Consider the following 15,110-nt stretch of genomic DNA (forward strand, 5'->3'; position numbering starts at 1 on the left):
TCCACCCTCCTCTCCCCAAACAGCGGAGATGCAGCAGCTTTGACCCTCAAGCAGGGAAAAAGTTTGTCTCCGAGACACCCTTGAGGCTGCTCGCCCCCACCCACATCAGCATTCTCGCTCGCCTGCCCACACAGTCTGTCTTGCTGCTCATTTTTGGCAGAAGATGGCAAAGGTCTCCTGGGCTCATCCTTTACCTTTTCCAGCTCCGCCATCCCCAGGGGCGCATCACAGGAGCGGGGCTGGGGGTTGCGGCTCCCCATGCAGCACCCTGGGGCTCAGCACAAGAGGGGATCCCTCTCCAGGTGATACCACAACCTGGGTGACAACAGCCAGTGGGCAAAGCCAGAGGTCCCTGTCAGCCCAGAACCCTCTGTGAAATAATTCAGAAAGATCCTCTACTTCAACGAGAGTGGGAAATCAAGTTTTTCCTTCCCCAGCCTCCAGTCCTCTATCAAGGAGGGTGATGCAGATATGATTTTCAACTCTCCCATCATTTACGAGACACTTTGAAAAAGTTTGAAAGGAAACCTCCTGCCTGCACCCTCCCTGCTTTCAAAGCTGTGCGTGGGACATGAAACAGCTTCTCGGTATCTATTGCTTTCTTTGCTTGCTGCAACTCCTGGGGCAGAGGGACGGTCACTTTGTACAGGAGATGCACGTTGTGAGCAGCAGCAATTTTGCGCTTACTTTGTGCTTGACATGGTCCCTCCAGTGCTAGCTGAGACCTTGGGGTGCCCAGCACCATCCCGCTGAGCCCCAGGATGAAGCAGCCTCTCTGGCCATATCACTCCATCAGTTTTTGAACTGCAGTCCTCACTAAAACCAGTGCTGTTCAAAATAAATCCACAAATCAAGCTCCTAGCTGAGCTGTATCCCCATCCCTCCTCCGTTCCCTATCCTCCGCTGACATGGGTGCCTGTGCTGTCCTGGCTCAGAACCCATTTTATTAGTATCTACCTAAAAAAACCACAACATTTTTTCCTCCCCGCTAGTTAATCCCCTGCCTCCTGATGAGCCTAACGCAAACTCCCAGCCGGTGTGTGGCTGAGCCCCTTCGTGCCTCTGATCTCTGCTGCAAACACGGGCTGCTCCCGCCTGGGATGGAGCGAGAGCAGCCAAGCCCCCCCAACAGCCTCCCCGGCTGCACCAGCTCAGAGCAGGAAAAGCCTCCCTGTCTCCTTATCAGTCCCCAGGGCATCCTAATCCCCCCATAAATGAAAGCTATTATATGGATATCTTTTTAAAAGCCTGCTCGTCACTTCAGCCAGGCAGCCCCATCCCAGCCGTCAAGGGATGGATTTTTTGGAGCGCTTAGCAGGGGTGAGATGCTGCCACTGGACAAAGCTGGGTTTGCGCCGGGTGAGGATCTCGCCTGTTTCTTTATGAGCTGTGCTTTGATTCCTGCTCAGGAGCAGATCCGTCTCCCTCGTAACGCCGGGCTGCAGAGCCAGGCTGAGCCCCATGGCCATGCCAGGCTCCCGGGCTCCGCCACGCTGCCTTGCGGGAAGCAGCGGGGATCTGGCAGGGATGCTCGGGGACGGGAGCTTGGGTCATGCAAAGGAAATGTCCCCCACTGATTGCAGCGGCAAAGGCCAAACGGCAGCCACCGCTCCAGAGATACCCTGGGGACGGAGCAGATGTGACTGCTGGGCTCCGCCACTGCCGAACCCTTTTCCTGGGTCTAAGCTGTCTGCACAGGCTGACCCTGGCAGCAAAACCTCTCCCTGCCCTGCTGCTGCCTGAAAAATCAGGGGGACCTGTTTGGTGCAATCGTGAACACGCTACAAATAAATGAGGGAGGTTGGGTTGAGGCTGGGGGCTGTGAAGCCCTGCTGTGTGCTGAGGGCTCAGCCCTGTCGCAGCGAGGGCTGGTGTGTCCTGCGCTGCAGGTAGCTGTGTCAGTGCTTTCTAGGAAAGGTTGGACGTTGCATTTGGTGGGTCCTGGGGCTGGTCTGGGTTTATTTCTGCTGTTTGACAGCAACACGGGGTGAAATGATACAACCTCTGCAATGCTATGAAGGTAACCAGCTGGTTCCAGCCATCCTGACCCAAGAACTCCTTCGCCCTGCATGTCCTCCAAGGCAAAACTGGCTGGAGAAGAAATTCGTCCCAGCACCCCAAAATCCTCCAAAAGGTCCGCAGGAAAACTATGCTTGCACAGCCCAGCCCCTCCATGCAATAGCCCATAAAAAGCACAAGAGCCTCCAAAAACACTGTACCAAAAAGCAGAGCATCCCAAAGGGGAGGCAGGAGAGACCTAGGGCCAAAGAAGGCAGCAACCCTCTGTGGTCAGAAAGTCCGTCCCCTGTCCCTGAGGATGAAGGGGGGATAAATTAAGAATATATAGACAGGCTCATGTGTCCCAGCTGTGCTCACATCACGGGCCAGGTAGGAAAACCAGAACCCCGGGAGAGTTTTTACAAGTAGGATCCCTACAGACAGCAGAGATTCAGGAGCCCTTGAATGCTTCTCTCTTCATCCTCGGAGAGGCAGCACGTAGCCCCGGGCGGTCACGGGGAGGTTGCTGAAGCGAGGACAGCGTAGGCTGAATAAGGATGACATGCTTTGGCCCAGAAAGAGGAGGGCAGAGATTAGCCGTGGACAAGCTCAAGGGAAGGCAAGTGTCCAACCCAGAGTGCCAAGCCTGGTTTTGTTTTAGCCTTAACTGCGCTTTTTTGTTTGTTTGTTTGTTGGTGTAAAAACCTTTCTGTTGGAAATCAGTTTAACTTTAAGCTTCCTGAGAATAAAAGCCTGTGAGAAAGCTCTGCCCATGCAAGGCCCGCTTGGGAGGCTACAATGGGAGTCTCAGCAGCTTATGGGCCCATATTTCTATGGCTACAGCACCCATCTGCTCAGCAATACAGTGTTACCCACAGCTCATGCGATTCCCCATGCAGAACAACCCGCCGGGAGCTGAACCAGGCATGGGCTGCAAAGGACCTGCAGCTCCACGGACGGCACACGGTGCCACGAGAGGTCCAGCCCGCACAGGACCTGTTCCAGTTGCTGGCTGCTGTCGTGTGCCTGGTGAAGCTGCCCCAGTTGCAGTGTTTCTCTAGACACAAGGATGCTAGGATACTGCTTTACGCCTTTCTTACCCCAAGTCCAAAGCATGTTGCACAGTCCCCCTTTACTCTTTATAAATGGGGAAACTGAGGCACAAGACAAGCCTGGACGTCAGAAATGATGAGTATCCCTAGTATCATCTGAAGGTAATGGGCAGTGTCAGCACACAGCAGCCCCAAAATCCACCTGTCAGTCTTGCCTGGCTGGCTCAAGCTAGAGACGTCGTCGTGCTGTGCTGCTCAGACCCAGGCAGCAGGATCTGTCTCAGATGGGCAGAGGGTACTACACCCTGGGGACCTGCATGGGCACCCTGGGGTCCTGCATGGGCATGCTGGGGATCCTGCACTGGCACCCTGGGGTCCTGCATGGGCATCCTGGGTATTCTGCAGGGACAGCTTGTAAATCCTGCTCAGAGCCTCTTTGCTCAGATAAGAGATGTCACTGCTTTACAGGGCGAGAAGGGATGCTTGCATCCTTCCCCAACCCTCTGAAAGAGATGTGGCCATAAGCAGGGTAAACGCTGGGGGCACTCAAACCTCTTTCTCCTCACAGAGGGATTTACAAAGCCACTTAAATCCTCTATCTGACTCCCATCCCACCACAGTGCCTGGAACCAAAGGGGACGAGGGTGCAATGGATGTGTCCCTGCCCGACCAGGTCCCTGCCAGCTCTGCTGTCCTGCACACACTCCACTTCCCCCTCTGCTGCAGACTGAGCCCTCTCTTCCTCTGCCCCCCTCTGAGACAGACCATTTGCAAAGCCCTGAATCACCACAGAAGAGGAGAAGAAAAAAAGGACATCTTCCACCAGTCCAGTCATTCCTGGTCTGATGGCTCTCAGCCACTGTGAGCCATTGCCACCCATCGGTGGCCCCAGGACTTGTCCTGACTCCTTGCACTGCTGCGTGTTCCTGGGGTGCCTCAACCCTGTGCACAGGCATCGGGGGCTGCAGGCACGCTCCGGTGGGCCTGAAGCCATCAGTCACCACCAGCTTCACTCCTAGTCCCATTTGGAGGCCAAGGGGAGTAGGACAGAATCATCTTGTAGGATTCCCGACACCCCACTGTGCCGACCCTGGGGAACTTACAGCCGGGATGAGAATCGCCAAGGCTTTTTAAGTGGAGACGATAAATGCAGGCTAAAGAAAAGGGATCACCTAAATGTAATGAGGGACACCAGGAACTCCCTGAGATGAAAACCTACATCCCTCTGCAGGACTAGAGTGAGAAGAGCTCACTGCTGTGGAAGGATTTGATTCCCCTGGTTGTGATGAGGACAGAGGGAGCCCACCGGCTGTTTCGGTAAGCACTGCCCTGCAAACATCTCCCTGGACCGCCACTGAGATGATAAAGCCCCAGGTTTATCTGGAAGGAAGTTTTTCATTGGGAACGTTTGGCAGGCTGTTCTCTGGTAGTTCCTGGTTCCCCCTGCATCTGAGATGAAGTTTTCTTTCAGATGGAGGAGAGACTTGCTCGCAAATTGCTCTGACTCATCCCAGCCTGGGAACCCTACAGCAGCGCACACTGCGGAGCAGAGCCTAACACCAGGCTTCGCGCGCGGCTTGTGCCAAATCCCCTATCTGAAAACACAATATGTTTCCTTTCTGTCACTGCAATCGCGCTTGTTATTGTTAAACACTCTCTAGGCATCACATAGGGCCAAAATCCGAGAGGCGCCCAGCACCTGCAAACACCACTGACATCAGACACACGTGCAGGTGCTGGGTGCATCTCCCGGCCCCGCGGGGGAAAGGGCTGCGAAGCACCAGAGCCGGCACTGGGAACGTAGTCTGGAGGTCGTTCTCAAAGTGCCTGTCAGCAGGCTGCAGCCTGGGTTTGGCCAGTAGCACTTTCTCCAGCCAAGGCAAATGCAAACTAAAGGGAGTATTTAAAAGCAGTGCTTGTCTGCGTTCATTTCCACACTCAAAGTAATGCTGTGGTTCGTGCGAAATTGTGGAATGATGGCGATTGCATTTTATTGATGTCACTAAATCTGGTTGAAGCCTCTGCCTGCATTTTCATGAGTCCACACAAGCTCACCAGCAGTTGAGCTCAGACAACATTTTAGTTCAGGCCTTTTCCAGCTACAGTCTCCTCTCACAGGGGAGCTGGAAGCTTCATCAGGACAAACTCATGTCATGGAGACATGAGGCTTGGGCTGGACCCATGCTGAGCAAATGGAGCCGGCCCGACGGCGCTGGAGAGAGGGAGGATGGAGAACAGACCTCCAAGCTTGTCTCCAAGCTGTGTCCTCCCTGGAGCATGTTAGCTCCCAGGCACCCGGCCAAAGCTGACTGTAAGGCCAAGCTCTACGTGGATGAGTTATTTGCCAGGTAAAGTTGATGGGAACCTGAATCTGTGAAAAGCTCTGCTGGCCAGGCTCCTTCTGCAGGAGCAGATCCCTGGAGAACATCTCTTTGGGCCAGGCCCTGTCCTCTCCGTGTGCGGTGCCCGGGCTCTTGCAGGCAGCAAGTGTGATAAAGAAAAATTAGATCTGGCTGGCGAAAAACGTTCCCGTGGGAAATTTTGACTTTTTGTCAGAAACTCCAGCGCGTTTCTTTTTCAGCCCCAAATAAGCATGAATAGGAACAAAGATTCGGTTTTGGCAGGGGGAATGGGCTTACCAAAGAAAACACCCAAATTTTTAATCAGAGCAGACACATTCTATCATTTTTCTCCCTGGTTGAAAAACCCCCACAATTTTCCAGAAAAAAAGAGAAAATTCAATGAAAAAAATTGTAATCAGTTCTCACACCACTGCCTGGGGTAAATGCAGCTAATTTGGCTAATTCACCTACCCCCTCACCACTGCTGCTCAGGAGGATCTGGCCTCCTCTGGCGTCCCTCTCCAGCGGTTGAAGATCCCTCCAGCGTGCAGTCAACAACATCACCACCAACTCACCGCTCGTCCCCTGCCTCTGCCTGGCGAAGGCTGGGTCCACAGCCCTCGGGTGACCGCAAAACCTGACTTTCTCTCTGGATTTAGGAGAGAAACCAGGGTGGGCCGATGGTCATGAGCAAGTGGGTGGGAGCTGAATAGGGTTATTGTGATCTTTATCTAGGGGGATTATTCCAGGCAGTGTGGGCTTGGCAGGGCAACGCAGTTGTTTGGCCGTGGTTGGTTTTGCAGACTGATAGGTATGGCCCCAAGGAATGTGCAGCAGAAACGAGCTGGGGAAAATTATTTTATGGTAGCTTCATCCTTGCAAAACATTCACTTCCCAGCAAAGTTGGCGGAAAAGGAAAAAAAAATGAGTGATTTTCGTTTGCAGAAGTCTGACGCGGCTAGGACTGTACATGGTCTGAAATGCAAAGTCTGGCACAAAAGTCGCACATTTTACTGGAAACTGGGAACTTGTTTGCTTTTTATTGGAAGTAAATCGGAAGGGAGAAGGATAGTAAGTACACGAGGCCAGCATAATAACTGAACAGAGACATTTTCAGGATCACTTCAGGACCCTGCAGGGTAGACCAAGGGTCCAACAGCACCCCGAGATCACACCAAATTTTATGGCACCGCCGATAGCAGTAACTCTCTTTCTGCAGGCAGGGAACTCGTCCCTGCCTCTGAGACGGGACGGAGACCTGGGGGGACCTGGGCCCCTCCTGCTCCCCCGGACCTGCTGCCGAGGAAGAGGCAGCGCTGGGTCCGCCCTGGGAAATAACCACGACGCGGAGTCCCATCCCCGAGCGCTGCCGGGCGGAGGGAACCCGCCGGGACAGAAGAAAAGCAAACCCGGAGATAAACCCCGGCTCGGCGCTGCTGGCACATCCGAGCGGCACCCACCGTTTGCCCCTCCGGGAAACGGCATCTCCCCGCCGCCTCGCCCCGCTGCCGCCGCCCCGGGGCCGCGCCCGCTCCGCCCCGACGTGAGCCGTAGCCCGGCGGAGGAGCGGAGGCTCCGGACCGGGGCAGAGCATCGCTGCCGGGATCCCCGCAACCTTCCCCCGGCACCGCCACCGCGTGTGCCCCGGTGCCATCAGGCTGCAAGACCGGGTCCCCTTCTCCCCTCCCCGATAACCCCGGTTTGGCCGTGCCTCGGTGTTGAAGGCGCCGGCGAAAAACTTGTGTTCTCTGCAAGGGACACATCTGATTGTGATTTGGGGGGAAAAAAAGGAGAAGGAAAAAAAAAAAAAAGCGCAACCCCGGCCGCTCGGCGAGGTTTTTTCCTGTCGTCGGAGCTGCAAATATTTTGGAAGACGGGGCCGTGTTTTCCGTGTAAACAAGGCGGCGGCGGGTGCCGGGGACGCGCTCCGCGGGGCCGGGGTGTCCCGGCGCGGAGACCCGAGCCGAGCCCGGGGCGCATCCCGGACCCCGGGGCTGGGTCTCCCCCAGCCATCGGTACACGGCTGATCCCAGGGGCTGGCACCGGCCCCCTAAACCGCGGCGAGGAGCGCACGGGGATCCCGCTGGGGAGCAGGGGGTGGAAGGTCGGGGGGAGCCGTCGGCGGGATGTGGGGGACTCTGGAGGAAGAGCACCCCAAATCCTTCGCCCTTGGCCACCCCAGGACATCCCGTCTCCTCTCGGGGACAGCCCAGAAGCTCGGGCTCTCTTACAGCCAGGACGGCGCAGGTTTCTCGCCCGAGACAGAGCGAACCGGCTGCTTCCCGGTTCTCATTTGGCCTTAGGGCTCGTTCAAGTCCCCGCCGCCCTACCACCTCCCTCCGGAGCCGCCTGCACCCCCTGAGGATGCAGCAAGGGGAGCAGAGACGGGAGCCGCAGGCTTTGCCGAGCTGCCCCCCCAGCGCCCGGCCGCCTTCTCTCTCCGGGGAGGACCGGAGCCCGTCCCCGTCCCGTCCGAGCACGGAGCTTCTCGGCCAAGCTGGAGGCTTTGCCGGCCTGAGCCGGTGCACCGGGGAAGGGAGCAGGGCTGCCGGAGAGCTCCGGGATCCTCGGACCGGACCCCGCTCCGTGCGCTGCGGGACCCCGGGCCGGGAGCTGCTTCCCAGCCAGCCAGGGTTCCTCTGCGCTTCCCCGGCCACGAGCGGTGTTTTCCCGGTCTCCTGAGTGTCCCTTTTCCTGAGCTCCTTGGTGTCCCCTGCACCGTGCTTCCTAGTCTCCTGCTGTCCCCTGCTCTGCGCTCCAGAGTCCCCCTGTGCCCCCGGCCCTGCGCTCCCGGCTCCCTCCGTGTCCCCTGCCTTGCTCTCCCCGGTCCTCCGGTGTCCCCCGCCCGCCGCCTCCGGGGCTCTCTGCACTCCCTGCCCCAAATTCCTGTGCCTTGCCGTCCCCTGCCCGGTGGTCCCCAGTTCCCCAAGCCCCCTGCTCTGCACCTCGGGGTCCCCCGGTGTTGTCACCAGTGCTCTCCCGGGTCCCTCGGTGTCCCCTGCCTTGCGCTGCCGGGCTCCTCGGTGTCCCAGCCCCTGCGCTTCCGAGCGCCTTCACATCCCCTGCTCCGCGCTTCTGGGTCCCTCGCTGTCGTCTCCTTTGCCCTACGCTCCCGGGTACCACAATGTCCTCGCCCTGTCCTGCTCGCAGTCTCCCTGCGTGTCCCTGGATGTCCCCGCGCTGCTCGCTGTGTCCCTGGATGTCCCCGTGCCTTTCGCTCCCCGTCCCTGAGGTCCCTTGCCGGGTCCTGGATGTCCCTCTGCCTTTCGCTCCCCGTCCCCTCCCGGGTCCTTGGCTCTTCCCTCCCTCTCCCTGCCCTTCCGGGGACCTCAGCGCCCTTTCCCCGTCCTTGCCCCGTGTTTGCCGGCGTGTCCGTGCCCGCGGCGTGGGACTCACCCACGCACTCGTTGGCCTCCCGGGCCGTCGCTCTCTGCCAGGGCCGGTCGTAGTGGAAGGGCTTGCAGCGGTCGCACTCGGGGCCGGCCGTGTTGTGCTTGCAGTCGCACACCAAGCTGTCGTCGCGGTCACGGACACAGCGTGACGCGTGGCCGTTACACTTGCATCGCCCGCCGACCTGCAAGTCGGAGACGGCGTAGAAGTAGGAATCGCGGGCCAGCTCGGAGTCATCCTCGCTCTCGTCGCCGAAGGTGTGGAGGCGGCTGAAGGTCACCCTGATGTCGGTGGCCGTCACCCAGTCCTGCAGCACGGGCGAGTTGTCGAAGTCGTGGGCGGTGGGGCGGCCGTCCAGGGTGCTGAAGGCGATGAGGCCGCCGGAGAGGGGCCGCACGTCGGTGTGCGAGTCGGTGCAGACCGCCTCCTGCTCGTTCTGCTTGGTGATGGCGGCGCGGTTGGGCTTGTTGTACATCTTGCGGCACTGCGTGGAGTAGAACTGGAAGGGCACCCAGGTCTTGCCGTAGTCCATGGACTTGTGGATGGCCATGGACTCGGGGCGCGGCGAGCAGAACTGCAGGCTGACGTAGGTCACCTCGAATTTCTTGCCCAGGGAGAGGGTGAGGGTGACGTTATGGGGGTACTGGACATAGCTGTCGGACTGCCAGCAGGTCAGGTTGTGCGGGTTGTTGAGGTCGGTGAGGAAGGAGGGCGGGTGGGCGCGCTTGGGGTCGGAGGCGTTGCAGAGGTGGCAGGAGCGGACCTGCTCCTCGCCCTTCTCCGTCACCACGCAGTACCGCGACGGCGGCTTCCCGCAGGTGCTCGACACCTTCACCTCCTTCCCGAAGGCCGAGTTGACGAAGTCGGGGATGCAGCGGCGGGGCAGCCCGTGCTCGTCGTAGCAGGGGTCGGGCTGAGCCGTCTGCACGGCGAACATGCTCACGCCGTGGTAGCCGCCGCGCAGGGGCTGCGCCAGCCACGCCGCCGCCAGCAGCAGGGCCAGCGGCGCCTCCGCGCCCCTCCGCGGCATCCTGCGCAACCTCCGCGCGGCGTGGGGAGAGGAGGGAGGGGAGCCGCCGCTCTAGCGCGCAGCTCCGCGGGGCGACTTGGCCGACGGACGCGGTGCAGCGGCTCAGGGAGCCCGGAGCATCGCCCGCCCCGCGGCCAGCCCCGCGGAGAAAGGGGAGACCGCGGCGGCGGCGGCACCACAAAAGTGCGGCTGGCGGCGGGGCTGGGTCCCGCCTGCCTCCCGCCCCGGCTCTCGCACGGAGAATGACTGGCGGTCCCAGCCCCCGCCGCGTTTGAGGTCATGCTAAAGGAGTGACATCGCGCTCAAGGAACAGAACAACGACATCCACTGGCGGCTCAGCCAGAGACACGCACAAGCCTCGGGGAGGGCGGGGGGGGGGGATGGGAGAGGGACGGAGCCCGCCCCGACACCGCGGCGATGGACGCCAGAGCCACCGCAGGGCTCCCGAGCCGCCCCGAGGAGCCGGGGAAGGGCTCTCCTTCACCCCCTCGCCCCTCCGTGCCCCCGACGGGGCGGGGGGAGGCCAGGGCTGCCTGCGCCCCAGCAGCTGGGGATGCTCCGCGGGTATGGGGCGGGGAGAAGGGGGCAGCGGCCGGAAGGAGCCCCCCCCGCCTACCTGTGGGGACGCCGAGAGGGACAGGATCGGGCCCTCTCCCAGCTGGTCGCTGCTGACATCCTCTTCTCTACCAGGCCAGATAGGGCCTGACCACTCAGCTGGATTGGGAGGGGGGGCCGGGGCAGAGCCGCCGCCCAGGGCAGGACCCCCGCAGCCCGTCTGGGCACCGGCCCGCTCCGAGGGGGCTCCCGGCGGTTTTCGGCCCGGGACTGGGAAAGAAAACCCGACGTCAGTGAAGTTTGACTGTGGAAAATCTCGAGTCCATGGGCACGACGCGAGAACTAAAGGGCCTGGCGACCCCCGGCACGTTGTTTTAGGGGGTTCATCTCCGTGAAGGGGCGGTTTCCCCGGCACAGCCCTCGGACACGGCGGGCACAGGGGCTGCGCGGCGCCTCTCGCCTCTCCCCCTCAGTTTGCAGCTTGTCGGCGCTCCCCTTAAAGCGAGGAAGGGGTTAAAGGGCGGCACTTGTCCCGCGCCGGGCCGTGCCCCGACCCCGGGCAGCCCTTCCCGCCCGCCGCAGGGGATCTCCGGTGCCGGGCGGGCCGCCCCCCCGACGGCTGCCTCCCTGCGGATGCCCTCCGGCTCGGCTCTTCCCCCGGTGATGCCGGCCGGGGGCACCCCGCTGCCCCGACGTGCCGGCCCCGAGGGACGGTACCGAGATCCCGGAGAGATGGTCCCGGGAGGGAGCGGAGGGGTTTCCCTCCCGCAGCTCTGGCTGCCCTGCTCGCCCCCCGTTCCCTTCCTTCCTCCCTCTCTCCCTCCCTCCCTCCGTGATTAAAAGGGCACTTTTATTTTTCCAACGGAGGTGCCCTCTCTCGGAGCGCTGCCCACGCCGTGTCACTCAAGCGGCCGGGCCCTGGCACGGCGGCGCGGTCGCTTCCCCGGCGAGCCCCGGCGGGGCGGCCCGAGGGGACGGGGGCTGCCCGGGCAGCAGCGAGCCCCAGGCCGGCCTCCGCCCCCTCCCCTCCGCCCGCCCCTCTCCCCGCTTTGAATTCCTTGCCACCGAGCTGAATAAAAGTGGTTGTTGTAAATTGAATTAGTGCCTGATTAATCTGCTCCCGGGCCTGCTAGCCCAGCGGGGCGTCTTTGGCAATGCAACCGCCTTCCCTGCAGGGCAGCGGGGCTCCGCAGCCTCCCTGCCCCCATCGCTCCCCCCGGATCCCCCCCACCTGCCCCCCCCCCCAGCCCCGCCGCTGCCGGGATTTGTTAACTCTTCCCCGGGAAAGCAGCCCCTCACTCCTGCTCCCCCTTGCTGCTCCTTCGCCGGAGGAAGAGGTGTGTGTGTACGGCGATGCGGTCGGCCCGGGACTGGGGGGTCCCAGTCCTGCTGGTCCCACTCGAGCCGCCCAGGGACGCAGCCCGGCACACCCGGGTCACACACACGGAAACTCCCGGTGCATCCCAGTCCCGCAGAGATTTTTCTCTCCGATCTTGAATTGCATCCCGATTTACAGGATTGGGGGGTCTCGGTGATCCCGTCCAGCTCTGGAGGAGCTTTAAGGAGGGAGAGGGGGAATTCAAACCAAACTGTCCCGGGCCGTTGGGGTCAGGCCGGGGGAGCGGTTGCAGGAGACCCCCGGGACACCGCCGCCCCATGAGAGCTGTGCGGACACACCCAGGATGGGGGCAGGCCCGTACTGTGCCCCCCCCGAGCCTGCCCAGGTGACACCCTCGGAGGTACCACCGTGGCCGGTGCATCTACCGGGCCCCCGGGGACCAGAGGTCCGCTTTTTGCCGGGGCTCCCCAAATCCGGACCCGTGAGCCCACCCGGGTGCCTGCTATGACCACCCCTGCTCGTCGGGTCTGAGCTCCCGCTCTGCTCGCCCGGTGTTTCTCCTCCGGCCACGCGTGTCCGAGACCAGCTCTTCTCCGTGGGTTTCCGTCCGCCCGTGTCCGGGCCGTGCGGGGGTGTCCAGTGCCGCCGTGTGCGGGACTTCTGTGCCCGGGGGACACACGCGGGATCCGTCCCGGAGCGAAGCAGGTGCCGCTGCGAGGACGAGGAAGATGCAGGTTTGGCTCCGGCTGCCCCCGATCCCCCGCGACCGTCTCGCCGGCCTCGGGTGTAGGGTAGGGCTGAAACTTTGGCGTTTCTTTATAATCCAGGAGCGTTTTTAAAGGGCATCCCCCGGTCCTTCCAGCCCACACTGATCTTTACCGTCTCGCAGCAAAAAATGTGGGGGGTTCTAAGAAAATCTGACCCACGCTGAACTCCCCCCTCAAATCCGAGGTGCTGCTTAATCCCATTAGCAGGGTGTTAATTTAACAACAATCCGGCGCTGCCGAGCACGGGGGGACCGTGCTGCCCGGCGGCCAGGGCGCAGGCTGCGGCTCTCGCCTCCCTCCTGCCCTTCTCGCTGGGTTTATTCGGTGTTTCACAACCCCCGGGGCTTGTAATGGCTCTTGCGGTCATTAACGTGATTTACTGAGGCTTTCCTCTAATTACCTCGCCTTCGAGCTATTAAATGCATGTAAGCAGCTCCGCGGGGACCGAGGCGCAGCTCCCCGAGGCCCGGTCCCGAGTCTGCTCGCCGCTCCGGGGCAGGGCGGCCTGGGGCGCTCCCGGGAGGATGGAGTAGGGGCGATGCTCGGGGCACCAGGCGGTGCCCCGCAGCCCCGGCTCGGCCTCCATTTCGGGTTTGATTTTCCTATCATTAAGCACCAGGAAGCCCCGGCCCTGCCCTGGCTCGGTGGGGACGGATCCTTGCCAGCTCCAGCCCCGGTGCGACCCCGCTGCGCTCCCACCGGGGCCGGACAGCATCTCCGGTACCTGCACTGGGAGAGGAGCATCTGCGGTACTTCCGATACCAGCACCGGGACCGGAGCATCGCCGGTACCTGCACCAGGACCGAAGTATCTCCGGTACCAGGACCGGGGTCGGCCGACGTGCGGGCACACAGCCGGTCCGGTCCAGGGCAAAGCGGAGCGGCTCTTTCCCCCCGCCTTTGGCCGGGGAGAAGCCCCGATGAAGGAGAGAGGAGAAGGGCTTTATTCCAGCCCCACCAGCAGCCGGGAAAGGCGGCCCCGGCGCTCATAGCCTGTTTTAAAAGTCAAATCGCTTCGGGTCCCGGAGCTCGTCCACCTCCCCGGGAACAATGCGCTGCCCCGGGCACACCTCCCCCTGCCATCGCCCGGCCGTGGGTTTTGGAGAAAGGAGGGGAAAAACCCAACCAGATCTTCCCCTCCTCAAATATCTGGGGGCCGTCCCCCCGGCGGGGACCGGGAGCGGCTGGAAAAGCAGAGAAGACCCGGGTTGAAATAATCAGGAGCGATTTATTCCCCTGGAGTGACAGTTCTTTTGAGCAGTTGCCGAATGGCAGTTTCTGTCTTTCTGAAAGCTTTTCTTCCAGATTCTGTTCAGATTAGGCTGGGGAGATGAATGAGGCCATTATCCAGCCCAGTAGCTATTCTGAAATGCCAAATTAATTACCAAGGGCTAAATCAAGGCGATGGGGGCTGGAGGGGAGGGGGGGGCGGCGGTTTGAGGTGTGAAAATATCTCCGTGATCTTCTAAACCCGGACACCGGGGGCGGCCCGGGGTGCCCCCCCCCCTCGCCTCACTCCGCAGGTGCAAGGGGCAGCGGAGCGGGCCCGGCCGGGCGGAGCGGGCGAGGAGACCCCGCGGGGTCCCGCTCCGGCTCCTTCCTCCCGGCCCCGGCCCGGCCCCGCCGGCTGCCGCATCTTTTACCTCCGGCGGAGCGAGGAGCGCCGGGGCCGCCCGGCACCGCGGGTCTCCGGGCAGGGCTGAGCCGCAGCCGGAGCCGCAGCCGCGGCCGCTGGTCCTCGCTCGGATGCTCCCGGGCTTGGCCGGATCCCTCCGGACGCTCCCGGCGGGGCTCGCCGCTACCTGCCCGCCGGCCCCCGGGGCGGAGGAGGGAGCAGCCCGGTTCGCCCGGGCCAGGCTCTCCCCACGGCTGCTGCGGCGCTTTGCCATCAGCTGGGCCGCCGTGGAGGGATTTCGGGGGATTTCCCGATTCCCTGTGCTCCACAGGGCCGACTCGGGGATGCAAAAGTGATCAACCGGTCGCTTCCTGCAGACCGGTGGTGTTTGAGATGAGAGAGGGGAGGAGGAGGGAGAGGGAGTGTGTGTGTGCAGGGATGCTCTTCCATAACTTCCCGGCGCACAGGCATACCTGGCACGGTTCGCGTTGCCTGGCTTGGAGGGTTAAAAAAACACCGCGGAGAAAGGGGAGAAAGACTGGCGGGTCCCCCAAGACGTCTCAAGGGAATCAGTCAAGAAGGCACCGCTGGCTCTTCCCGGGCTGATGTCTCTGCCAGCACAGATCACAACATTTGCATATGACATTCAATCCTCCACCCTAAAGCTCTTTGGCTCTCGGCAGGCAGTTATCGTTATTATTGTTGCTCTAATATTTACGCTTTGCTCCTACGCAAGTGTGATTTGCGCATAAACCCCTGATCGCTTTGCAGATCCCTGGCCCGTAATCGAGTTTACAGTTCTCAGGAAAGCACACCTCTGGCTCCTCTCATTTATGGAAAACAAAACAAAGCAAAACAAACCCAACAAATTTTATGCAAAAAAAAATTGTTTAGGGAATGGTGGGTAGAACCTGACTATCAAATTTTGGTGGGGGGAGAGGTGGGCATGTGGCTAATGCTGAATCTTCTTGCAGCAAATACAGGTGGCCAGTGACATCCTGCCGAAACCGCGGGCAGAACTGC

At 61.2% G+C, this 15,110-nt stretch overlaps 1 protein-coding gene across 2 annotated transcripts in view; it reads right to left on the reverse strand.

Annotated features, from left to right (window-relative positions):
- Window positions 1-10,051, reverse strand: part of NTN1 (netrin 1) — a 108,365-nt gene extending 98,314 nt beyond the window's left edge. Inside the window, exon 1 of one of the 2 annotated variants that reach the window (XM_054846857.1) lies at window positions 8,789-10,051. In XM_054846857.1, coding sequence (XP_054702832.1) covers window positions 8,789-9,812 — 1,024 coding nt within the window. In that variant the 5' untranslated portion in view covers window positions 9,813-10,051. The remainder of the gene's footprint in view (window positions 1-8,788) is intronic. The other variant, XM_054846856.1, reaches the window with a different exon arrangement.
- Between the last annotated feature and the right edge of the window lie 5,059 nt (window positions 10,052-15,110).

This window comes from Grus americana, chromosome 18 (genome assembly GCF_028858705.1).
Source record: "Grus americana isolate bGruAme1 chromosome 18, bGruAme1.mat, whole genome shotgun sequence".
NCBI classification, from domain to species: Eukaryota; Metazoa; Chordata; class Aves; order Gruiformes; family Gruidae; genus Grus; species Grus americana.